We start from the raw sequence: 25,515 nt of genomic DNA, 5'->3' as shown, positions 1-25,515 counted from the left end.
GTGGGAACCTGCAAAGATAACTGTGTGGGATAGTGCTGTCCAAAGTGGGGCCTGCAGTGACTGGAAAATGGAAGCAACTGCTTTGTTACATTAAATGGATCTTGTGTCCATGAAAATTCATCCCAAAGCCAGAATTTCATCCCAAAACCAGGCACCCTCTGGCCTCACCTCCTCAAGCCTCTCGATGTTGGCTCTCAGGCAGGGGACACAGGACCTCAGCTCACTGTTCTCATCATCCAGCTGCTGCAGCCTGCAGAGGGAACGGGTGTGAAACTCATCCCAGCATCCCACACAGGGGAGAAAACATCCCCAGGAATATGAACCCAAAGGGAAGCCAGCAGGGATTCACGTGTTCAAGGCAAACCCTGAGATGTTTCTGCTGCCAGGGGAAAGAGAGGGGCATCTACACAACCCTGACATCCATCAGCTCCAGTGCTATTCTTTGTTCCAAGGGTTTTTTCTGTCCCTGCACAAGCCTCAGCAGCAGAGAAAACAGAACAGGGGCTCAGAGAGGGCTTTGGGTTTGCATTTCCAGGGAAAACACCTTCCATGGACTGCAAGGGATGAACAACAGCAAAATACTCTGGGAAAGCTGGAAAAGCCCTGTCAAATAACTGACACCTCTCCCACCCCACTTCTTCCTTTGGAATCCACCAGGCAGCACAAAGCACCCTGGCTGGGACACTCTGCCTCTTTCCCAGGTATTTGCCTGTTTCCATTAAGGTGGAAAACATCTGGGCATCAAAAGTACCCCAAGGGGTCATTTATGGGAAGAAGCATTAACAAATCCCCTCTTCATCCCCTCACTGCAGGGCAGGCATGTGGATAAAGGGTGGGTGTTAAACTTAAAATGCATCAGAGCATCTCAAATAAAGAATCCAAGATTAGGTCTGTGGGCCAAAGGTGGAAATAACTAAAACTCAGGGTTTGTGGTGGTTTTAGTCACACCTTGAACCCATTAAACTCCCTGCCTGCCTCCCTGTGTCCCCCCAGGGCTGCCTGGGCACAGATTCTGGGGTGGCTCCAGGAGAGCTGACCCCCAGCCCCACCTGGCCTGCAGGTTCTCGATCTCAATGCTCTTCTCCCTCTCCATTTTGCTGAGCAGCTCCCTCTGCTTCTTGATCTCCTCCAGCAGGGTCTGGTCAGCCCTCAGCTCCTGCTCCTTCAGCTGCTCCTCGAGTGCATTTGCTCTGCAGAGAGGACAAAGAGGGGATTGAACTGTCCTGAGGGGCAGGCTGCCATCCCAAGGCAGGGACCAGACTGTCCTCCCAGCCCCCTTCCCACCCCTCAGGTGAGCTGGGAGAAGCAGATGGTAAAACAGAGCAAGCTTCCAGGGAAAACACACCAATGACCATCTCAAACAGCTTCACTGCATCCCAGCAGGTGCAGCAGGGGAAGCAGCAGCTCTTCCATCACAGGTTTCCCAAGTCAGGTGCCTTAAGGAACACAAGCATGCTATTCAATTTCCAGCCTGGGAAAGATGGCATTTTTAATTATTTTTAAATGTCTTCTATGCATTAGAATTATTTCCAAGTGCAGCCACACACATACACATCTCTTAATGGGAATCTCAGAATCACTGAGGTTGCAAAAGACCTTTAAGAGCTTCTAATCCAAACACAAATCCCAGGGTTTGTGGTTCCACCTGCAGTGGCCATGGCAGAGAAATCCTCCTTCAGCTGTTTTCAGCAGGAAGTGGTCTCATTGCTCAGAGAAAAGTCAACAGCCTCAATCCTTCTTGTTTTCACTCTCTTGTGATCCCAACAAGAAACAGGGGAACTGCAGGTCACCCTTCCCTGTGTGTCAGCAGAACTGCAGATCACAGAATCCCAGAATGGTTTGGGCTGGGAGGGACCTCAAAGCTCATCCAGTGCCACCCCTGCCATGGCAGGGACACCTCCCACTGTCCCAGGCTGCTCCAAGCCCTGCCCAGCCTGGCCTTGGGCACTGCCAGGGATCCAGGGGCAGCCCCAGCTGCTCTGGGCACCCTGTGCCAGGGCCTGCCCACCCTCCCAGGGAACAATTCCTAATTCCCAAGATCCCATCCATCCCTGCCCTCTGGCAATGGGAGCCATTCCCTGTGTCCTGTCCCTCCAGGCCTTGTCCCCAGTCCCTCTCCAGCTCTCCTGGAGCCCCTTCAGGCCCTGCAAGGGGCTCTGAGGTGTCCCTGGAGCCTTCTCCTCTCCAGGTGAGCACCCCCAGCTCTCCCAGCCTGGCTCCAGAGCAGAGGTTGCTCCAAGCCCTGTCCAACCTGGCCATGAGCAGGGATGGGGCTGGAGCTGGAATTTCTGCAGTGGCTTTGCCCAGAGAAGGCTTTTCCCAGCTGCTCCCACCCTCCCCAGCACCCAGCTCACCCAGGGCCAGCTGACACTTCCAGGCCAAGCTGCTGAAGTGAAAACATTTCCCTCACTCCCAAGTTTATCAGGGCTTAGGGAAACCTTTGTTTGAGTGGCTCAGTTCCCTGACACAACTGTTACTTAACAGAATTACAGCCCTATAGATAAACTCTGCTGGGTTTATCTGCCCAGGGTAAAGCTATGCTGGGAGAGAGAGGAGCCTGGCAGATTAGCACACACAGGGATTACATCATGTGGGATCCAAAGGGCTGCACCCTGGCAAGCCTTGGAGCTCCAGGGACCTTTTGGAAAGGGCATGTGGGGCAGGAAAATACAGTAAACATAAATATGATATAATATAAACATAACCATTATTTAACTATAACAATGGAATTAATATAAATATAAATATAAATATAAATATAAATATAAATATAAATATAAATATAAATATAAATATAAATATAAATATATGTGTTTTTTAAAAAGTTCCAGAGACCTTTTGGGAGGGACACATGGAGCAAGGAAGCAATTAAAAAAAAACAAATCAAAAGACAAACAACAATAACAACAAAAACCCATCCTGAGTAGGAAGGGAGCCCCAAGGATCATGGATTCCAACTCCCAGCCCTGCACAGACACCCCAACAATCCCACCCTGGGCATCCCTGGGATCATTGTCCAAACACTCCTGGAGCTCTGGCAGCCTCGGGGCTGTGCCCATTCCCTGGGGAGCCTGGGCAGTGCCAGCACCCTCTGGGGCAAGAACCTTTCCTGATATCCACCCTGACTCCCCCTGGCACAGCTCCAGCAATTAAAAGCCACATGTAAAAATCACCAAAAGCCAAGTCCCGGAGCTCCAGAGAACTTAAGCCCATAAAATATAAAATCTCCATGTCACTGTGTCCTGTTCCCAGCTGGGATGCAGTCAGTATCCCTGGGAAGGGCTGTGGTTTGGATTTGGGAAGGGAGGTGAAGCACAAGGAGGGGGAAGGCCCCCAGGTGAGGCTCTCACCTGTGCACCAGCTGCAGGTTCTCCTGCCGGAGGCGGCTGTGCTGCTCCCCGTTGGCAGCCGTGTCCTTCTCCAGCTCTGTCACCCGCTTCTCCAGGAACACCACCTGCCAGCAGGGACAGGGATCAGCCTCTGGGGAGCCCCAAACCCAGAGAAGTGCCCACAGCATCCCCAAACAAGCAGGGCTCCCACTGGAACTGGGCAGTCGTGCCTTGATTTAAAGCATCCCTTTAAAACATCCTTTTCCACCCAGTTTCCCAGGTTCTGATGGTTCCTATGTACCAGTTTGGGTCAAACACTTCACTCTTTCCTTTCTTCAACCCCTTCCTGATGGAAGCCTAGTCTAAAAGGAGTCTAGAGGGAAAGATCCTGGTGGATCTCCAGAGCTCCATGTGCAGCCCTGAGGCTGGATAACTCCCCACTGCCTGGAACAGGATGGAAACCCTGAATTTATGGATGGAGGGATCAATGGCACCCGAGGTGAGGATTTTCTCCCTGTACCTGTACAGTGTTTATTCCAGCTGTATTTACATTTAATTCATTCAAATTCCATATAAAACAATCCTGGGGGAGAAGAAATGAGGAGCATGTCTAGAAAAGCCAAATCCTGGCTCTGGGAGAAGGGCAGGAGACATGGCAGTATTAAAGAGGCCATGCAGACACACAAGGCCTTTCCCAGCAGTGCCTTTTCCATCAAAGGTTTCCCAAGTCAAATGCCTTAAGGAACCCAACTATTTTATTCAACTTCCACTTGGAAAAATGTTGATTTTTATTTATTTTTAAAGGTTTTCCCTGCATTATAATTATTTCCAAGTGCAGCCACACATACACATTTCTCTTTCACACAGAGCTCCTCAGGACATTCATATTCCAGAGCTAAAAGGTCATTTCCAAGGAATTTCAGGATTTCAGTAGGCATCTACACAATCTTAGATTCTTTACCCTGTTTTTTAACTAGGAATACTCAAACAAAATCTTTCCTGTGCTCCCATCTTATCCTACAACACTTTTCTTGCAATACCCCAGGAAAACCCATCAGCATCAGCACAAAACCAACTCCACCCTGACAGCACGAGCAGAGTGTGACAGCACGAGCAGAGTGTGTCAAGGAGAGGAAGTTTCTGTTTCACATTGCCTGGGACGCCTCAGAAAAGCAGAACATCATCTTGTGTGAAGGAGAAGTGAAAATGCTGCCTGTGAACAGCCCATTCCTCCTCCCAGCACTCTGGGGGAAGCCACTGCCCCTGGAGAAGATCCAGGGTCACCTCCTGACCCTGCAGAGCGCCAGGAACGCTGCTCTGCTCCTCCATCCCCTCCATGGGGAGGGCTCATCCGAAGGGAGGAGCTTCAGCCTGATCCTGCCTGGGAACACTGGAGCACTGCAGGGTACCACAGACCTTACCCCAGAACCCCTTCCTCTCAACATCTCAGCAAAGCTCAGGGCACCAGCACAGCACCAGCAGGACCCTGCTGGCCCAGGCCGAGGGCAGGAGGGGAGGAGGCCCCACCTTGTCGGTGATGTCCTCATCGGTGCACTCCAGGCTCTCCCGGTAGGATTCCTCCATCACCCCCACGGCCAGCGAGCTCGTCTGGTGCAGCTGCCTGAAACAGACACAAACCACCCCGACCCACAGCAGCAGCGGCATCAGCCCCAGCACCGGCACCATGGCGACACCAGGTGACAGCGGCCGGCCCCGCCGCCACCTCCCGCCCTCCTCAGCCTCTCCAGAGGATCTGCTCTCCGAGTGCTGGCTGTGCTCTCACCCCGGAGCTCTCCCGGGAAATCCAGCGCTCCAACGTGGACACGCTGCCGGGACTTCACACCGGGATCCTTGCTCTTTGGAATGGGCAGAGATAACAGCTCCCTCGTCCCACTTTCTTTCTTTAGCCCAGCCCCAAGGCCGTGGATTATCCAGCAAAGGCCAGAGTACTCCCAGTGCTGATAGGGCTGGGAAGAAGTGGGGTGTAAGGGGAGGGAGGGGGACAACCCCCCCTGGGGCTGCTGTGACCCCCAGCCCAGGTGAGCTAATCATTAACGAGGCCTCGTGACAGCGCTGTCCCAGCTTTGTGACAAACTAAGGACACCCTGGAGAGGGACTGCTCGGTGTCCCAGCTTTGTGACAAACTATAGGGCACTCTGGAGAGGGACTGCTCGGTGTCCCAGCTTTGTGACAAACTAAGGACACCCTGAGAAGAGGCTGCTTGGTGTCCCAGCTTTGTGACAAACTAAAGGACACCCTGGACAGGGGCTGCTTGGTGTCCCCAGCTTTGTGACAAACTAAAGGACACCCTGAGGAGGGGCTGCTCGGTGTCCCAGCGTTGTGACAAACTAAGGACACCCTGGGAAGAGGCTACCCGGTGTCCCCAGCTTTGTGACAAACCAAAGGACACCCTGAGGAGGGGCTGCTTGGTGTCCCAGCTTTGTGACAAACTAAGGACACCCTGGAGGGGCTGCACAGTGTCTCCAGCTTTGTGACAAACTAAAGAACACCCTGGGAAGAGGCTGCTCGGTGTCCCAGCTTTGTGCCAAACTAAGGACACCCTGGAGGGGCTGCTCGGTGTCCCAGCTTTGTGACAAACTATAGGGCCCTCTGGGAGGGGGTTGTTTGGTGTCCCCAGCTTTGTGACAAACTAAAGGACACCCTGGAGGGGCTGCACAGTGTCCCCAGCTTTGTGACAAACCAAAGGACACCCTGAGGAGGGGCTGCTCCCTCGGCATGGCTGCCCTGGAGAGGGGGTGTGCTCCAGCTCTGGCACCCCAGGCAGGAGAAGAACACTCTGCTCTCCTGCTTTGAGCAGAGGATGGGTGACAAAACCACAGAGGTCTCTTTAAAACCCTGTTTTCCCCAGGAATTTGTACCATTGGCTCTCAAATTCCTCCCACTACACAGTGTGTTCATGCCAGGACTCACTAAGCACAACTGGCATTTACCAAGAGACCACAGCCTGATTTTACATCCTCACCCTCAGTTTATATTTAGATTTTAAAGTCTCAGGCACATTTGTCATTTAAATGGTGCCAAGCGCAACAGGGCTTAAGCAGCTGAGATTTCTTGGCACGAGCAGAACCCAGATAAGAAAAATGAGGAAAGAGCCCTTACCAAAATAAAATCAATTTTCTAAAAGCAAATGTTTTGGGATTATTCACTAATTACAGTATCTGCAACAAAGGATTTGCTTTGGGCTGAGCTTAAGGATCTGGCTGGGCAAAACCCTGTTATCTCCTTCCTTATCACAAACCAAACCTGACTGCTCTTGAATTAACTAATATTTACACAAGCCCACACATCCCTGCCTGAGAAAAGCAAAGGGCCAGGAGGGCTCAATCCCCCATAAGACAGGGTATCTCTGTTCCCAAAAGTTTAACTCAAATCCTCCCAAAATTATCTGTGCTAGGCACGGGACAAAAACGAGTCCTAAAACAGGAAACCTGGGGACAGGCTGCTCCCCTCAGCCCTCCTTCCTGCCAGTGTTTTTAACAAAGCTCTAGAAAGTAAGATGAGTGGAAGTAGGAAATGTAATATCAAGGTTCTGCTTCCTTTCCAGGAGGGGAATCGTGCCAGGGGAGATTGCTGAGTGCAGGAAAAATGGAGAAGGGAAAGGTGTGAGAGCACAGTGGGAGGAAGAGGTGCAGGGAAGCTGCTTGGGTCAGCACAGGGAGCAGAGTGTCAGGAACAGCAACATTCCCAAACTGAGCTGCCTGCTGCTCCACAGTGTCCCTGCCCTGCTGGGAAACCAGCGAGGAGAAATCCAACAAGTGCAGAGGGAAATCTCCCTCCTGAGCGTGGCACAGGCAGAACAGAGAGGTAAGAGTCAGTTTATCCTAAAAATCAGGGTGGCATGGGAACAGGAGGGATGGGGGAGCTGGGAGAGGAAAAGTGAGCACCAGGTGACACTGAGAGGGGTGGGAAGGACCCTCTGCTCCAGAGATCCACAGCAAACTGCCCAGATATATCCAATATATCCAATATCCCTGGGGGGTCACAATGCCCACACAGAAAAGGTGACTGACATCAGATGAGGTGGTTGTGCAGGACAGAAGCAGCAGACCATTAAACCTGGGTTTAAACCAGGGCTAAACCAGGGTTAAACATTCAACCAGAGCTACCTGCAGCCCACCCAGGTGCCCCAGAGCCCCTGACTGAGCAGGGGGAGCTGCTCCCACAAAGCCAAGTGCTGAGGGGGACAGGGAGTGAAGTAAAACAGGACCAAGAGCTGTCTGAGGCAGCTGGAATTTTGGGGGTGCTGGAGAATCCTTCCAGGTGGGGGTACTGACTGCTCAGGTCCTGCAGGACTCTACAGGCATGGTGATCCTGGGAAGGATCCCAGACTGGGACATATCCCAGAGGGGTATGTCCTTCTAGAGACTCCTTCCCTCCTCCATGTGCCCCTGCTATGGCACTGGCAGGACAGAGCATGAGGAAAAGCCCCCCCATTTCTAAATGGAAGGAATCAGGTTGCCAGCAGCCTCCAGCTGTGCACGAGTGAGAAACCCCCATTCCAGAAAAAAGATGCCAGAATTAAACCCACTTTTCCCCAGCACTATGGAATATATCCAGAAATACAACCCTCCAAGCTTATTTTGAGTTTTCTTTCCATGGAGCTGGCAGCTCACACAGATCAAGCAAACAACAACAGGAGTATGAGCTTACCTTGCCACCTTCTTGCTGGAAAGTCTTTTATTGGGGCTGCAAAATGAAGAAAAAACAGGAAAGAGTTAGAAAAGCTGACTATGGAGAGCCAGGGAAACAGGAAACTGCATGGACTCCGGGGCACATCCTCTGCTCTGGCAGGGAGCCCTTGGCATGCACCCCCAAACCCCTGGAAAGGGCAGGAGAGGGGCCACTCCTGTGCTGAAGAACAAGGAATAACAAAGCACATGGAATAATGCTGGAGAAGAGCTCGCTGCCCCCTGCCACGCTCTGCTCTCCTGCTGATCCCTGCCTGAAAACCGATCCCCAAGGAAAGAGCTAAGAATAGCAGGGAGCCTGGGGGGGCTCCAGCCCGGTGCTGATGGCAGACTGAGCCACATGTCCTGCACCCCAGGGCACCCCAGGCCTCCCCTGCCACCCCCAGAGCTCCCCTGCACTGGGGACCAACGGCACATCCATCCTTCTGCCATGATCCCAGGGGATCAATCCATCCTTCTGCCATGATCCCAGTGGATCAATCCATCCTTCTGCCATGATCCCACTGGATCAATCCATCCTTCTGCCATGATCCCAGTGGATCAATCCATCCTTCTGCCCTTGCACAGCCACCATGCCACTGCTGGGCTCTGCATCACCAGGGACCTGCTGCCTGCTCCTGGCCCAGAGGCTTCAGGAGCTGCTGGTGGTGTCCCAGTCTGGATTTTGAGCATGGCACTGCTGCAGTGGCTGGGGAGGGGGATGAGCTCTCTCTCCTTCTCAGGGATAACTGACAGGGATCACTCCTTGGATCCATGTCTGAGCCAGCTGCCTCCATGCCACAGCGGTCAGGGATCAGGGTCACCACAGGACGAGCAGCCAAGGGCTGTGTCACCATGTCCCACCTGCAGGGGACAGGCTGCAGGCTCTTCCTGCTGAGAAAAACCAGCCTTTCCCACAACCAGCTCCTTGCTGAGATGCTCCTTCCAGTCTTCTGGTCCTGACTGGTGCTGGGGAAGTGGACAAGGCTTGGATCTCCTCATCTTCCACTGGTGTCACAAGATGCCACCAGGCCACACCAAATCCTCACTCAGCAATGGCAGCAGGAACAGCTCCAATCCAAGAAGCAGCAACTGCATTCCCTGGTGCTTAGCTCAGTTTTAGGAAAAAATAACAAATAAAATCCTCTGGAAGTCCACTCCTGCCTGGAGCTGCAACACGAGTTCTTCGAAGGAGGGATTAAAAATAGCTTAGGACAATTTGCTTTGTAAAGCAAGCCCCAAACCTGACCGGGGGCTGTTGTCAGGGTGACCAGCCCTTGGGTCAAAGTGCATCCTCAAATCCCAGACTTCCAGGGAGCACAAGAGCTGCTGCTGGCTGGGCTTCAAGGCTGCTCAGCGCCCAAGGGAAGGAGGTCAGGCCCTGGTGTTTGCCAGGAATTGTAAGGAATGGCCCCAACAATGGGGGAAAAATATTTTCCTCTGGAAAAATCTCCTGGGGAAGCGATGGCACCTGCAGTGTCCAAAGGCTGAGACACCAGCAAGGGCACTGGAACAAAACAGAGGCACAAAGCACTTCATGCCAAGCTCCTGGAGGAGTCTTCCCTGCTTTTCCATGTTGTGGGCTCAGGAAGCAGCACCCCAATGCTGGGAGCAAGCTCCCCAGTTTGTTCCAAGGATAAAACACTGTCTGTGTGCCCACAGTTCTTATGAGTGAGGCTGAGGCTGTTCTGGGGTGCTTTGGGCTTCATCCCAGCTGCCAGAATCCCCTGGAGGAGGTGTCTTCAGGCTTGTCCCAGATTTTGGTCCAGTTCCTGCTGCTCCAGGACTTGTCCCCTGTCCAAGGGCCCCACGTCAGTGGTGATGCAGGGAGGAGCAGCAGGCCCTGCATGTCCCACACGCTGCACAGGACACCTCCCATCCACAGCACACAAACAGGGGGCACTGCCCTTTCCACACAGGCACTTGGAACGTATTCCCAGTAAATCTGGACTTGGGAAACCCTGAACACAGATGGAGGAATTGCACCTACTCACAGGGCAAATCAAAGCCTGTGGAATTCCCACCATGACCATGGGACAGAGAAGCACCACAGGAGGCTCTGAGGTGTTAGTTCAGCTTTGCAGGTAGATGTGGTGGAGAAAACCTGAAGTGGAGTGGGGCTTCCAGGGAAAACCAGTGTCCTCTTTAATACCTGCATAACCTGAGACCCATCACTGACCCTCAAGGCCTCCAACAGCAAAGACAAGTATTAAGCCAAGAAAAACAAAGGGAGAGACCATTTTTTTCATTAAAAAGAATGAAATTCAAGCTCCTATTTGTTTTCCAGTTCTCCTCCCATAGACCAGGAGAGCTCCCAGATCACACTGTCCCTGCAAAGGACAGACAGAGATCGAGAACATGACAAAAACCAGGTCTGAATAGCCACAACAGCCATGAGAAGAAAGATTTATCACCAATGCCACCATCCTTCCACCCAGAGGGCTGCAACCAGCTCTGAATGAACAAATCAACAGGCAGAAATCCCTCCCCACTTGTCAGACAACACATCCAGCTGCTGCCTGGGAGACCTCCAAAACTCCATTCAAAACCTCCTGGTGTTCCTGGTGTCTGTCACATCTCCCCAGCCCATGGTGACACCGGGGTGGGCAGGCTGTGGGTGAAGCTGGGTGAGACAAGACTTTACTGCTCCTTGTGGAGCAGGCTGATGCCTTCAGGTTGTTCCTGCAGCAGGAGGATGGGCTGTGCCTGCCCTTCCAGGCTGCCCTTGCACACCACTCCCAGGCTTTCCTAGGTGACAGAAATACTGTACATGGCTGTCAGCCTGATTTTTTAAGATTTTCTAAGCCTTCTGATGTTTACATTCTTGTAATGAACTTTCTCACACACTTCCTGTAAATGACTTATTGGTTTGCATTCTTTTATAAAAGAAGAAAAATTTGATAGACTGTTAGTTTGTCCAGTGTTACTGCAGAGGTGGCACTTTCACCCTCCAATCCACTGGCATTTCTGGAAATCTATAAATGCTGGAGTCAGAAAATAAACTTCCCTTTTTTCACCTTGAGAGCAGCAGTGTGTGCTTGTGTTGTGTCCTGTAGTGACACACAGCCAGCTCGCTGCTCCCATGGAACCCACCATGCACAGGCATGCAAAGGGCAGGGAATGCTCTCCTTGTCTGCCAGCCCCCTGCCTGCATTAAAGGCACCTCCTGCTCACCCTCCATGAGCTCCCCACCGCCTCAAACCCCTGCAGAGGCTCCCGTGGCCGGGTGAAACTCATCCCCTCCCCACCAGCACCAGAGAGGGAGAAGCTGTGCCAGACAAGGAGAGCCTCCCCAGGCAGAACATCCTTCCCAGGCTGGGATGGCCATGCACATCCAGTTACCTATTCATTTCAAGATCATTCAGACGAGCAGAAAGATCCTCGAGGCGGTTGATTTGTTTGTGGCACTGGCTACAGTAAAACTCAAAAGCTTCATCTGCGAGAATGCTGTGCAGTTTGGCAGCGAGGGGATTGGTGCTAGAGAGATCACAAGGGTCATGTCAGCACAGAAGGCACAGGGAGCAGCTGCAGCCGTGGCTTCCACAAGCTGAGGGTACCTCAAGGTAGGGGAATTTTTGGTGGGAAGTATGAAATTTGAATTTAAAAACTCAGGGCAGGTTGGGTTGCCTCCCACCATGGTTTTCGAAGCCAAATTAAAGCCAATGTGGGGTTGCTGATAATAATATATAGAACATTTCTAATTTAAAGGTTGCTGATAATAATATATAGAACATTTCTAATTTATAACAATATGTAGCTAATTGATAATTTGTAATTGCTCAATAGAATTTATATAGTTGATAATTAGCAACACTTCCATCGCCCTCCTCCCAGAGACTCCCAGCAGCTGAGCTTGGCCCACATTTCCAAACCCCTGAGCCAATCTCAATCCCCAGGAGCCCAGGGCAGGTGAGGTAAGTGCTTCCCACAAACCTACACCACTGCAAAGTTTATTTTCCAACAGGATTTTCCAGGCAATCTGTCTCAGGAGGCTCCTGGTTTGCCTCAGTAAGTGCAGAATGAACTTGCACACTGCAGGACTGGGCGCCGTGGGCCAGGGATGAATCTAAGGGGGATTTTAATGGATTTTAGGAAAAGGTTCTTCCCCCAGAGGGTGCTGGCACTGCCCAGGCTCCCCAGGGAATGGGCACAGCCCTGAGGCTGCCAGAGCTCCAGGAGTGTTTGGACAGCGCTGCCAGGGATGCCCAGGGTGGGATTGTTGGGGGTCTGTGCAGGGCCAGGAGCTGGGCTGGATGATCCTGATGGGTCTATTCCCACTCAGGATGTTGTGGGATTCTATGATCCTTTGGTCAGTGTCCCACTTTTCAATGGGATGCTTTAAAAGTAGAGCAGTTGTGCTGCTGCAGACCTGCTTTAGTAAAGCACAGAGTCAGATTTTCACTGGAAAATTTTCACTTTTAAGCCACGATGAAATGGACAGGTGCAGTTTAACACCTCACTCCTCCAAAGCACAGCCCAGAGGAGCCAAGCAGCAGTGCTGTGCTCCTGCAGGGAATGCCATTTGGGAAGGGCCATGGGGGTCTGTAGGACTTTCATAGCTTGGGAAGATGGGAGACACTTCCTCATGATTTGGGCAGGATGGAGAGGATTTCTCAACAGCAAATAGTTTGTGTTCATTTGGGGCCAGACTCCACAAATCCTTCCTGTAGGACAATGTGCTTCTGGAAGCCACGGGTGTGAATCAAAGAAAGGTTAAATAGTGAAAAACCCAAGCAGTTCCATAAGAGAGACAGGTAAATGTGTGAGCAAACACAAGCAAGATAAATCCAACAGGCATCAGGAAGGGGCAGTGAATCCTGGGATACACAAAAACACCAGAAACTCCTGGCCTGGGGCATCCTGAGGGTGCCCTGGCTCAGCCCCCAGCCCAGGGTCAAGCCTGGAGGCTGTGCTGTCTGTACAGCATTTCCCAGCCCCCTCAGACAGGCTGGACACCAGCAAATGCCAAGTTACCATCTCTTCCCATTCCTGGAAAAAAAATTCAATTGCAAACCATTCCCCCTGCCCCTCAGGGCAGGTCTGGCCCTGGGATAACCTTCTCCCACAGCAGACAGGTCGGTGGCTCAGGGTTTGTGCAGGGAAGAGGTGACAGCAGCTGTGTGGCACCTGGGGGAAGGGATGTCCCTTTTCTGGGTGCTCTTGGGTGCATTCACTTCCCAGGTGGTGCAGCCTGGGCCAGGTGGGAACCCAAATTTAACCAGCATTAATCTACATGAGAAGAGAAGTGTGGAGGAGAAGCCCCAGGCCAGGCTGGCAGCTCCTGGGCTGTGTGCAGATCCTCCTGGCCTCCAGCTGCCCTGGCTCCCTGCCCCTGGAGTGGGTGAGAGCTCAGCCCTGGGCTGTCCCCACCCACTCCAGGATGCTGATGGGTCCCCTCCAGCTCAGCAGATTCTGTGGTTGTACAATACAGAGCCTCCCTGGGCCTCCCTGCATCTCCTGGAGCAACATTTGTCTTCCCCAGGTCCTTGGTGCTTCCTGGTGGCTGGGATGGGCTCAAGGAGCTTTTCCTTTTATTTCCCACTGAGAGCTGCAAAGGGGCTTTTCCTACTGGATGGGTATGCAAGGGAAGAATCAAGAGGAGGGATCACAAACAAGAATACAAGGACTGGGCAGGGAAGCACTGCACCCCACAGTGTTCCCTGAAGGCTCTTGGGGTTTGTGTTCATCTTCTGGAGTTGTGGCAGGACAATTTCTAGAAATTATTCCCATTTAGAGACTCCTGTAGCATGGAAAGGGTCTGTGGTGATGTGGTCCTTTAGAAGTGAGGCTGTTCTTTGTATTCAAAATACAGCCAAAAAAACCATTCAGCCTGAAGCAGGGACAGCCTGTGTCCCCTCAGGTGTGTTTCAACACACTGGGGCTGCTCAGGTATAGAATGATTTGGGTGGGAAAGGACATTAGAGCCCATCCAGTGCCACCCCTGCCATGGCAGGGACACCTTCCACTGTCCCAGGCTGCTCCAAGCCCTGCCCAGCCTGGCCTTGGGCACTGCCAGGGATCCAGGGGCAGCCCCAGCTGCTCTGGGCACCCTGTGCCAGGGCCTGCCCACCCTCCCAGGGAACAATTCCTAATTCCCAATATCCCATCCAGCCCTGCCCTCTGGCAGTGGGAGCCATTCCCTGTGTCCTGTCCCTTCCTACCCAAAGTCAGAAGAGCTGCACAGACTCAGGGAATGTTTAGGGCAGGATTTCACAAACATAGCAATAATCCAAGGGGAGGCTAGGCCTGAGAGGCATGAGGAAATCCTTCAGCTCCAGCAGCCCCACATTCCTGACTCCAGAGGCTTTGCAGGGTTTATCTCCAGCCTCCCTCTCCAGCACAAACCACCACAACCTGTGTGGCCACGTGCCCAGCGAGCCCCTCCCTGCAGAGGGAAGATGGGATAAGGTGTGGATCAGATCCAGAGACAGAGCAGAGCAGAGATGCTGCCCTGGCAGAGCAAGGCTGGAACACTGGGAGCGTGGGCAAACTGGGAGCTCTGGCCTGATGTTAAAGGAAAAGTTGAAGAGATTGAAAAGCTCCTTTAACTGGGTATTTTCTTGCCAGGAGCCTTCTGGATGAGACTGGCAGCTCATCCTCAAGGAAAAACGAACACCAAGGCTGGGCTTGAATCAGAGTTCTTCCTGTGCCACTCCACCAGCACAGCCAGCCCCACATCCCTGCACAGAGCAGGCCAAGGACAAGCACAGATCAGAGACTGTGCAGGAGATCCCAGTGCTGGAGCACTGCTTTCCTAAAGGAAGAGGTTGGGAATTCCTTACAGCAACTCTCCTGTTTGCCATTAACACCTCCAACATTGCTGCTGCACCAGCCAAAAAGAGATGAGCCCTGACCTGCTCTTCCCTGCCAGCCCTGTGCACCCAGAATTGTCCAAACTCTGTGAAGGGGTTTGGGAAGCTGGGAGAAAACGGGAAGACAGGGGAAAAAAAGAAGTTTTGAGAAGCTTACATGGCTGCAGAAAGGCACAGATGTGTCATTGCAAAGAGAAAGGAGTGTATTTCTGTCTTTAGCAGGGTGTGTGGCTGCAGGGAACACTCCTGCCCTGTGCAGAGTTGTGCCTCCAATGCAGGAACATGTTCCTGGTGTTACCTGCCATCCCAGACACTTTGTGGGCTGCAGCACTGATGATATTCCAGCTTTTATTCATTTTCTTTAGAAAGTAAGTATTGATGGGGTGTGTACCACCCCACCAGCTCCTCAGCCCATCCTGCTCAGGCTGGAAAATGGGACTTTTTCCTGGTTTCAGACCCTAAAGCAAGGAGGAAATGCTACAGCTTGCTTCCTGCTCTACATATCCCTAGAGAAGGAATGCTGCTGCAGCTCATGCAAACCCAACCAATCATTGCATCAAAACCCCAAAACATAAAAGAGACAAAAACCATTGGAGTCATCCTGCAGGATCAGGGGTAAAGCTGCAGGTGGTTTTCTCTCCTGGAAGGCTCAGTGAGGAGCCACATCCCTAACAGGAGTGGGAATGTGACACTGGAAATGCAGCCAACTCTTCCACCTCCTGCTGGGTGTCACAGGACAGGCACTGACCAGGGAAAGGAACCACCTAGGGAGGGAATTCCTCCTCCACTTCCAAGCCCATTATCCCGTTGGATGCAGAGTCCGCCAGGCCCCCTGGCTGGCAAATCCCCTGTCCCCCAGAGCAGAGTGAAGCAGCACCAGGGCTGGGCATTACCTGGGAGAGAGGAAGGAGGAGCTGCCAAAGCTGCTTTCCCCATTACACAAAGGGTCCGGGAACAGGTCGGCCTCGTTGCCCTCCCCGTAATCCTCGAAATGCTCCTCCCCCCTGATGACGGTGACAATGGAGTGGCTGAGCTCCGAGCCCAGGGCCAGCTCGTGGGGGTGGGACCTGGGGGAACAGACAGACAGAGGTTAGAGAGGGGCCACAGCAGCCATTCCATTGCATCCAGGACATCCTCCTTCTGAGTATGGCTTTGGACTTGGCAGGGGAGCCGTGGATTCTGTGAGAAGCTGTTGGGAGCTTCCCCATGTCCAGCAGAGCCCATCCCTGGAAGCCTCTCCCATATCCAGCAGAGCCCATCCCTGGAAGCCTCTCCCATGTCCAGCAGAGCCCATCCCTGGAAGCTTCCCCCATGTCCAGCAGAGCCCATGCCTGGAAGCTCCCCCCATGTCCAGGAGAACCCATCCCTGGAATCCTCTCCCATTCCAGCAGAGCTCATCCCTGGAAGTTTCCCCCATTCCAGCAGAGCCCATCCCTGGAATCCTCTCCCATGTCCAGCAGAGCTCATCCCTGGAAGTTTCCCCCATTCCAGCAGAGCCCATCCCTGGAAGTTTCCCCCATGTCCAGCAGAGCCCATCCCTGGAAGTTTCCCCCATTCCAGCAGAGCTCATCCCTGGAAGTTTCCCCCATTCCAGCAGAGCCCATCCCTGGAAGCTTCCCCCATGTCCAGCAGAGTCCATCCCTGGAAGCTCCAAGATGGACCTGCTGCTGGCTGAGGTTGGGCCCACCAGGAATGGCACATCTGGGATACCAGATTTGAGAGGGAAACACAAAAAAGGGATGGGGCAGTGAACTGAGTGCAGAGAAGAGTGGGGTGAGGACACTGGAGAGGAACAGCTCTGCAGGACAGGGCAGGAGAGGGCCAAGAGCCAATCTCAGAGCTGAGACTGCCCTGAGATTCCTGGGGGGAAGCCATGGGGAGGCAGCTGTGCCCCAGCAGCCCATGGAGGGCAGGGAGGTGCAGAGATGCATCTGCAGCCCCTACAGGAGCCCAGGCCTGGAGAGGAGGTGCCTGAGAGGGGCTGTGAGCCCGTGGGAAGCTGTGCTGGGACAGGATCCTGCAGGGACCTGCAGATCCATGGAGCCCATGCTGGAGCAGGGTCCTGGCTGGATCTGTGACCCTGGGGGGGACCCAGGCTGTGCCTGAAGGAGTGACCCCACAGCAGAGGGACACACGGGGCAGCAGCTCCTGGAGAACCCATGGGATGGACTCAGGTTAGAGAGGTTCAGGGAGAGCTGTCTCCTGTGCAAGGGACCCCACACTGGGGCAGGGGGGGACTCTGACTCCTCTCCCTGAGCAGTGGCTGCAACAATTTGTGATGAACTGACCACAACCCCCAGTCCCACCTCCCTGTGCCACTGGGGGAAGGAGGGGAAAGGAGGGATGATGGGGGTGAATGATTTTTTAAGGTCTGATTTTACTTCTCATTATCCTGCTCTGATTTTGTCAGTAATAAATTCAATTAATATCCCCAATTTGAGTCTGTTTTGCACATGATGGTATTTGATGAATGATTTCTCCCTGTCCTTATCTCAACTCATGAACCCTTTGTTATATTTTCTTTTCCTGTCCATCTCTGGAGGGCAGGGATGGAGCAGCTTTGGTGGGTTCCTGGTGTCCAGCCAGGGTCAACTCACCCCACCAAGGGAGTGATGTCCAAGGGAGTGATGTGTCCCATTTTGGCAGAGTAGGACAGGACAGAAACAGTCCAGTCCAGGCACCACTGGGTAGTTTATTGTGATTTTTTTACCCCAATAAACCAAGTTTTTCCACTGACAGCTGCAACTGGGGACATTCAGACTTGCAGGACAGTGCCCAGGGTTGGTGACAAGCCCTTGCTTGACTAAAATACCAATTTCTGTGATTGGCATGGCAGAGAAAGAGCTGGGCATGTGCCAGCCCCATCCAAAATGCTGTGAGTTCCCCAGCAGCCTGTGCCAGGCTCACACTTGCTCGTTGCTGCCTAATCCTCTCAAGGCTTTAACCCCATAACCCTGGGGGATTGGTGCTGGGGAGGGGAGAGCTCAGGCAGCTGGGACAGACCCCCAGCAAGACAAAGGAGCCCTTTCCCTGCTCCTGCTGGGAAAACACTGTGTGTGACAATGCTGGAGTGGGGAATGCTGCTCCATGGGTTTTAACACCAGAGCCAGAAGGCTGCAGTGTTGAAAGGCTTGGTGCAAACCCTGAATACACCCAGCCCAGCTCCTGGCATGTCCCTTGCTCCTGAGGGGACACAGCCCAGCACAGAGTCATTGTCCCTGCAAGAGTCTTTCTATTGCATGGAGACACAGAATCCAAGAATGGTTTGGGCTGAAAGGACCTCAGAGCTCATCCCATTCCATCCCCTGCCATGGGCAGGGACACCTCCCACTGTCCCAGGCTGCTCCAAGCCCCGTCCAACCTGGTCTTGGACACTTCAAGGATCCAGGGGCAGCCCCAGCTGCTCTGGGCACCCTGTGCCAGGGCCTGCCCACCAAGCCAAGCCCCCTTTCCTGCCCTATGGAAGTTTTCAAGTTAAGCTGGAGAAAAGGCAGGAGGGATTTGCAACAACCAGGCTGTGAAAGCAGCCACAGGGCTGTGAGCCACAGCTCTGTGTTTTGGGGGGTTAACCTTGCTCTGCTCTCCAAAATTCTAGGCTAAAAATCATAATAATATTGGTTTATTACAGAAATTGGTATTGGCTATGCCCTTATCTCCATGCACTTGCTAGCAGAGGGAAATGGGTATGAGCAGATTGCTCTAAACCAGAAAGGAAAAAAGATTACAGATAAGCCATTTATGACAAAAAACCTGCTCCATCCAAAGGATTTGCCCTTATCCCGCTAATAAAAACATGTCAACCCTCCAGATCTCTATTTAACCACAAATAAATCCAGCCCAGCTTGTGGGCATCTGCACATACTCCTCCTGCCCTTGAGAAGCACCAATATTGCACAGTGGGATCCACTGGAACCCATCCATCCCTGTGGTGAGTCAGACCTTCACCAAAAGCAGTGGAAATCTCTCCAGGAATAGAAGCTAGGGGGTGGAATTGATAATTCAGAAGCAAAACCCAAGCCCAGAACTCTAAATTTGGGGTTGTGGTTTGATAAGCACTGTACAGAAACAGATCTGATCGGGCACCTGGAAACCCTCAAGCTGGGCAGTAAATTATATGTCCTATTCAAATCTTGAGGTTCAGATAGCTTCAGGATCCAAAGTCCAACCAATCTTCACTACACACAGCCTAAACAAGCTTTAAGCTCAAACCATTTCAGGTATGTTGAGCTCTGAGAGCTCCTGAGAAGTGATGCTGAAGCTCTGCCTCAGCCCAGCAGCTGCACTGGGGGGACTGCACTCCCTGGCTGTCCCTGAGCATCAGAGATGTCCTCCTGGGTGGGGTCTGATGGCACCAAAAGCAGCCCTCAGCACTCCCACAGCTTCCCATTTCAAACCTTTCAAATCTACTATATATCAAACAAAGTTTTTGGCTGCCTGGAATTTGCACACATTTAACAATCTGGGAAAAGGCCTCACTGTGCTTGGACAGGGCACACAAAGGACATCTGACCTTCCCAAGCCCACAGCTGGCAATCACAGAATGGTTTGGGTTGGGAGGGACCTTAAAGCCCATCCAGTGCCACCCCTGCCATGGCAGGGACACCTCCCACTGTCCCAGGCTGCTCCAAGCCCTGCCCAGCCTGGCCTTGGGCACTGCCAGGGATCCAGGGGCAGCCCCAGCTGCTCTGGGCACCCTGTGCCAGGGCCTGCCCACCCTCCCAGGGAACAATTCCTAATTCCCAATATCCCATCCAGCCCTGCCCTCTGGCACTGGGAGCCATTCCCTGTGTCCTGTCCCTCCAGGCCTTGTCCCCAGTCCCTCTCCAGCTCTCCTGGAGCCCCTTCAGGCCCTGCAAGGGGCTCTGAGGTGTCCCTGGAGCCTTCTCCTCTCCAGGTGAGCACCCCCAGCTCTCCCAGCCTGGCTCCAGAGCAGAGGGGCTCCAGCCCTTGGAGCATCCCCATGGCTTCCTCTGGAGTCTCTCCAGCAATCCCATCCTTCCTGTCCTGCTGACCCCAGCCTTGGCCAGCCCTGGGACCAGCTGCTCTCCCCCTGTTTCCCCAGGCAGTTCTGTACCTACAGGCAGGTGAATCTGAGGCAGGCTGCCTTCCCCAGCGGGCGGGAGCGCACGCAGGCTGCCATGGCCCTGCAGGGACCCCGTGCTGTGCTGCTGGCAGGGAGCTCACAGCTGATTATCTCCCAATTTAACTGGCACTGAGCTGGCCTGCTGCAGTGAGAAGAGCCCAGCTGGATAATCCCATTTCTGCTCTAATCCACAGCACCCTTTCAGCCCCGGGCCTGGCATTGCTTGCTGCCTCTCTGATGTCCCCAGATGGGATTTTGGGGTGGGAGGGAAGCTTGGGGCTCCCAAAAAGCAGAGCTGTAAGCACACCCTGGAGCACCAACCCTGGGCCTTGTGTTTTGGGACAAACCTCATCCTCTGTGTTACAGACCTTAATTAAGCAAAGATGATTCCAGAGGTTTTGGTGTAGATTGGTGTTCTTGGGGCACTAATCTGGCACTGGCACAGATTTTCCAGGGAAGCTGTGGCTGCCCCAACCCTGGACATGTCCAGAATGGGGCTTGGAGAAACTTGGTCTAGTGGAAGGTGTCCCTACCCATGGCAGAGGGTGGAATGAGATGAGCTTTAATGTCCCTTTCAACCCAAACCATTCTGTGATTCTGATCCTAAAGGACTTCTTCCCTGCCTTCCTGCCTGCCAGCATCCCAGTTTCACCCCAAACCCCATTTTTCCTCCAAAGATGGGGTGGGCCCAGGAGCAGTTTTGCCAGCAGCAGTTCAGACCCAGGGAAGGAGATCTTGGCTCACATTTCTGTGCTCCAGGCAGAGGTTTCAAACCAGTTATTACAGGAGGTGGTTGCACATCAAAGGGCACACGCATGTTTTTAGGGAAAACAAAAATAGAACGAGTTCCCCTCCTGACTGGAAAATTATATGTTGTGTTTCTGGCTTAAGTGATAGATTAAAAACTGCAAGTCTTTCAGGTGTTTGGATCACCTGAGAAGTTATTTTAGAGGTTAAAGATGCTAATGAGGGTACAGAAGATCTCCCAAGGCAAGCAACGATTAACTCAAAGAGATTGCCAGGCTGGGCTCCAAACCAGCCTACACAAACCAGCCTAATTATTCTCCTTATTCCTCCAGAAGAGCTATTTTGGTCTTGCACGTTGTTACAAACACAAAATGATGCCTCAGGTTTTAGCTTTTATATTTTTCATAATCTGTACAGCGTTAGTGTGTGGGTCTGGGATTTGTATTAGGGGATGGTGAGCTCAGTAGGGAGACAAAACAATTCCTTCTCTAGCTGGGGATCAAGGACAAATGATCCAAATCTCAGGCCCCAGAGCACAAACAACGTGGACTGGAGAGAGAAAAACAAGCAGGATGGGACTGCATGGGCTGGAGCTATAACTGGACAATTAACTCCAATATGCAAATGGAGCAGAACTCATAAAAGTGAGAGACCCCATGACTGGTTGGGCATTTTGAGACCATTTTGGTTCATCTTGGGTGCAGCCCTGGCTGGGCTCTTGTGCTGCCCAAGGTGGATCCATTGAGCCCTCCTAATAAATCCCTACTTTATTCTTTAGCTCTGCCCAGTCTCTGTTCTAGGGCAGCCTGCACAAGGCATCAGAAGAACAACCCAATTTCCAGCAAGACAACGTGGGTGTGAATCCCTGGGGCTGTGTCTCCCCCATGCCCATGGGGGGTTTCTCCTCACCCATGCTCTGGCTCCTCGATGGGATCCGTGAACTCCGAGTGCACGGCGGAGTCGATGGCGCTGTCGGTCTCCACCTCGTCGTGCATCTCGTGCTGCACCAGGGTGCTGGTGTCCTCATCTGTGAAGGTCTCACACTCGCTGTAGGTGCTCTCTGAGCCCATGTAGGCACTGTCAGTCACCTCATTTGCCTGCTTAAAACAAATACACAAGAAGCAAAACAATAAGATCTCACAGCTGAGTGGGTTTTTGTGGCAGAATTTCGGCTGTGTTGCATTTCTGAGCACAGGAATCCAAACTCTGGAAGAACTCACCCCAGGCCCAGGTGCTGCTCTGTGGGCACCACGGGGTGCACCTCAGCCTTTGCAGGGCTTGGGAAACAGATCACAGAAAGAGGGACTAAATAAGAGTTGGAGGGAGGTTTTGTTGTGAGCCAGGATGGATTTGGCCAGGGCAGGAGGGATTACCCACTGCTGACTCAGCAGTTCCCATCACTGCTGCTTTCTCCCACCCCATTCCAAGAGGACATGCTATTATTAATCTGAATTCCCTGCAAAAACCCCCATTCAAAACTCCTCAATTAGCCCTTGGAGCACCTTTTTTTTTTTGTCCTGTCTGGTAAAACCTTCAATCCCTCAACAGCAAATAAACCATTTCTAAATCTTCATTACAGCTTCTGATTTGCAGGGACTCAAATCCCCACACTTCAGCTGGAGCAGCATCTCAAATCCATCACTGAGCAGGCTCTGGGAAAGCAGCAGGGTTTTAAGATTTATAGAGCAAGGAGAACTGAGTTTTCCAGTTCTGTACCCCAGGCAGGTTCAGCTTCAGTCCTTCCTGTTTGCTCCCACACACAGGCAGGGACAATCCCTTCTGATCCTGATCTCTGGAGAACCATGGCAACAGCAGCAGAACCCTCCAAAAGCCAAAGCTCCTGTTACCCCTCACAGTGCCAGCCCCTCTCTTAGCATTTGGGGATTTCCTCAGCCTCGGAGCAAATCAAGGAATTTTGGGATTGCCAGTGCTGGTGCTGAGCTCCAGCTGATCCCTGTCACTGGAGGGGCTGGGCAGAGGGGTGGGAGCCCTCCTGCCAGGCTCCAGGTGAAGAGCTGCCCATGGAAAGCCTTCTGCTCCTCCTGAAGTTCACCTGGTGGGATCCCATGTGCTCAGCTGTCCCTCCAGCACAGCAGCAGAGCAAAACAGCAGCAGTTTGAATGTGGGCACGACTGAAGCAATACCCTTTACCCCTGCCATGGCACTCAGAACAGCTTTCAGGGCTTTTTCCAAGGATTTTGGAGAAAATCACGTTTCTCAAAGTGTATTTTATGTATTCATAAAATCATGGAATGGTTTGGGTTGGAAGGGACTTTAAAGCCCATCTCATTCCACTCCCTGCCTATTCCACTACCCCAGGTTGTTCCAAGCCTCACCCAGCCTGACCTTGGACACTTCCAGAGGCAAAAAGGGATATAAAACCCTGAAGGGATGGAGAGAGAGCTGATCCCAGCAATTCCCACTCCATGTAGCCACTGGGAGCAGCCAAGTGACTCAGCCCAGCCCTGCTTTGCTCTCCCAGCCCTGTGCCCACCACACTCAGCAGGATGGACACAGCCAGGAGCTCCTCTTGGAAGCCTGGCTCAGCTTCCACCTGGCTTGTGGACATCAGCACCTCCAGGACACCTCCCTGAAGTTAAACACGACACAAACCTGCCCAGAGCTGGAATCTGAAGTCAGGGGCTGCTCCAGGGAACTCCAGCAGGCAGAGCCTGTGCCTGTCTTGCAGAGAGAAACAAAGGCCTCTAAAGCCCCCACCCACTTAAAAATGCATAAATCCACCAAAACCACTTACACACCTAAAGCTGGGACTTGCTTAAGTGCTTTACTGGATTTATGCTGCACTTTCTAGAAACACCATTAATGCTCCAGCAGGAGGGACAAGGGGAAGCAGAGGCTTGACCTGCCTTGGCTTGGTCACAGACAGAGAGAGCCCAAGAGGTGACAGCAGCCACCCCCAGCTGCACAGTCCCCTCCCTTCTGCCTGTTTGAAAAAGATTTCATGGCAAACTGGAAAGAATTTTGCTTGCACACTACAAAATAAAGGCTGCTTTTAAAATACCAACCCCGCCCCCCTCCTTCTCACTGGAAAAGCTTACATTTAAACATAGGTTGAAGTATTATAATGAGCAAATTGAAGTATTATAATAAGCACAGAGTAAAGACAACTATTGAAAGAAGCCAAAAAACCTGCAAACACTCCAATTCACAAGTAATTTGATTAGAAACCCTGCTGTGGTTACTGCTGACCCTCTCAACATGAAGCAAAGCAGGAACTGAACAGTGCCCTTAGTCAGATGTTGGAACAAGAGGACCTTTAAGGTCCCTTCCAACCCAAACCATTGCATGATTCTATGATTTCTCTATCAAATTGTTCCAAAACACCTTCTTGGTGGGAAATGCATGCATGGACAGGCTGGATTTGGAGCAAGCCTTTTGGAGTAGGAGAATTACAGGACATCAACCATTGTCCTTCAGCCATACCAAAGATATGCATCAATTTATTACCTAAAAATTGAATTTTCCTGATACCAGCCTAGATGAGGTTTCAAAATCAAGAGAGCCCTATTAAAATTAAACCAGTGTGGACAATGAGTTAAGAAGCAGCTGAAGCTGTAAACAAAGTCCTTCCCCTGAGCACAAGCGTGGAGAACTTTGCTGCACATTTCACCACAGAATCAGTAACTAAACCTCAAGAAGAGATGCCAGGAGGAGATAGGCAAACCAAGGGAGTTCAGGTATTGCCAAATGCCTGCCAGAGCCAAATCTCTGTCCCTGGGCAAGTGTGTGGGTACAGAAAGTTCTTATTTATGGCCTCATGAGCAGCTGGTTTGTGCACTGACCCTTCAAAGCCCCCTGCCACAGCTCTCCTTCAGCCAGCTTTGCCTTCCTGTGAGCAGAAAGTTAACATTTTTTCCAGCTTAAAAAAGCAAAATACACACTTAAAAACATCCGTGGGCTCAGGACAGCCAGGTTGGGCTACACCTACCCCAAAGAACTTGCCAGGAACATCAGTGACACGTTCAGAATGGGGCTGGTGTCACCAATATCAGTACATTTTGATTTTTTATTGAATAAAACACACCCTGAGTGCTTCAGGCAAAGCTCAGACATTAAACCTGGGACTCAGGCACACGCAGAGTTCTGAGCTGGAACAGGATCAGGGTTTGATGGAGGTACCAATCCCAAATCCAGCTCCTGCAGCAGGTATTTCCCCAGAGCCACACCTGGCTGACAGGACAGGGGCCACCCAGAGGCATCTCTGCCTGCTCAGGGATCTGAGAGCCCAGGTGAGCACTCCTGCTTCTAAAAGGAAATTAATGGTGAAGTCAGCACTGGGATGATGTAATGTGCCCTGATCAGACAGGTGAGGTGCCTTTAGGAGCCTTCTGCAGCAGCAGCTCACCCATCCCAGGCATCTGATGACATCTGGGACTAAAGATTACTTAATTAGATGTTGTAGAGTGCTATAAAACCATATGGATTTTTTAAAAAGCTGCTGAAGTGTGAGGAGAGGGATTCTTGGGAATCACCTGCAAGGTCCAGGCAGGGACAGAAGGTTCAGCACAAGCTCAGCCAAGGCATTGCCTTGGAAAGGAGGGCAAAGTCTGACTTCCAGGGAGGTTCCTTCCAGGCAGGGCTGTCCCTGGAGCTGTCCTGGCATCCCAAAGCTCTGCTGTCCTTGAACACAAACACTCGGAAGCCTGGGAGGGGAGGTGAGTGACAAGGAAAAGGAAAAACAACTCTGTTTTCCCAGTAGTGTGAGCCTGTTCCTGAAGAATCCAGCCCTGACTGTGCACAGGATGCAGAGGAGATAGATCAGCTCCAAAAATCCCCCTCCAAGGACACCCTGTGGCCCTGACAGTGGTGGTGGTGCCAGGCTGGGAGCCAGGGAG

At 52.2% G+C, this 25,515-nt stretch overlaps 1 protein-coding gene across 10 annotated transcripts in view; it reads right to left on the bottom strand.

The window, feature by feature from the left end:
• Positions 1-25,515, bottom strand: part of RAB11FIP3 (RAB11 family interacting protein 3) — an 87,476-nt gene that overhangs the window by 6,976 nt on the left and 54,985 nt on the right. For 6 of the 10 annotated variants that reach the window (XM_077187121.1, XM_077187122.1, XM_077187123.1 and 3 more), the window contains 8 exons: positions 21,569-21,759; positions 15,723-15,896; positions 11,360-11,494; positions 8,001-8,036; positions 4,857-4,950; positions 3,351-3,454; positions 1,050-1,190; positions 169-250 (listed from right to left, as the gene is read on the bottom strand). In XM_077187121.1, coding sequence (XP_077043236.1) covers positions 169-250; positions 1,050-1,190; positions 3,351-3,454; positions 4,857-4,950; positions 8,001-8,036; positions 11,360-11,494; positions 15,723-15,896; positions 21,569-21,759 — 957 coding nt within the window. The remainder of the gene's footprint in view (positions 1-168; positions 251-1,049; positions 1,191-3,350; positions 3,455-4,856; positions 4,951-8,000; positions 8,037-11,359; positions 11,495-15,722; positions 15,897-21,568; positions 21,760-25,515) is intronic. The other 4 variants (XM_054643840.2, XM_077187128.1, XM_077187130.1 and 1 more) reach the window with 1 other exon arrangement.

The sequence above is a fragment of the Agelaius phoeniceus genome, chromosome 16, assembly GCF_051311805.1.
Source record: "Agelaius phoeniceus isolate bAgePho1 chromosome 16, bAgePho1.hap1, whole genome shotgun sequence".
Lineage (NCBI taxonomy): Eukaryota > Metazoa > Chordata > Aves > Passeriformes > Icteridae > Agelaius > Agelaius phoeniceus.
Note: the sequence above shows the minus strand (reverse complement) of the source record. Positions and strands in the feature narration are given on the sequence as shown.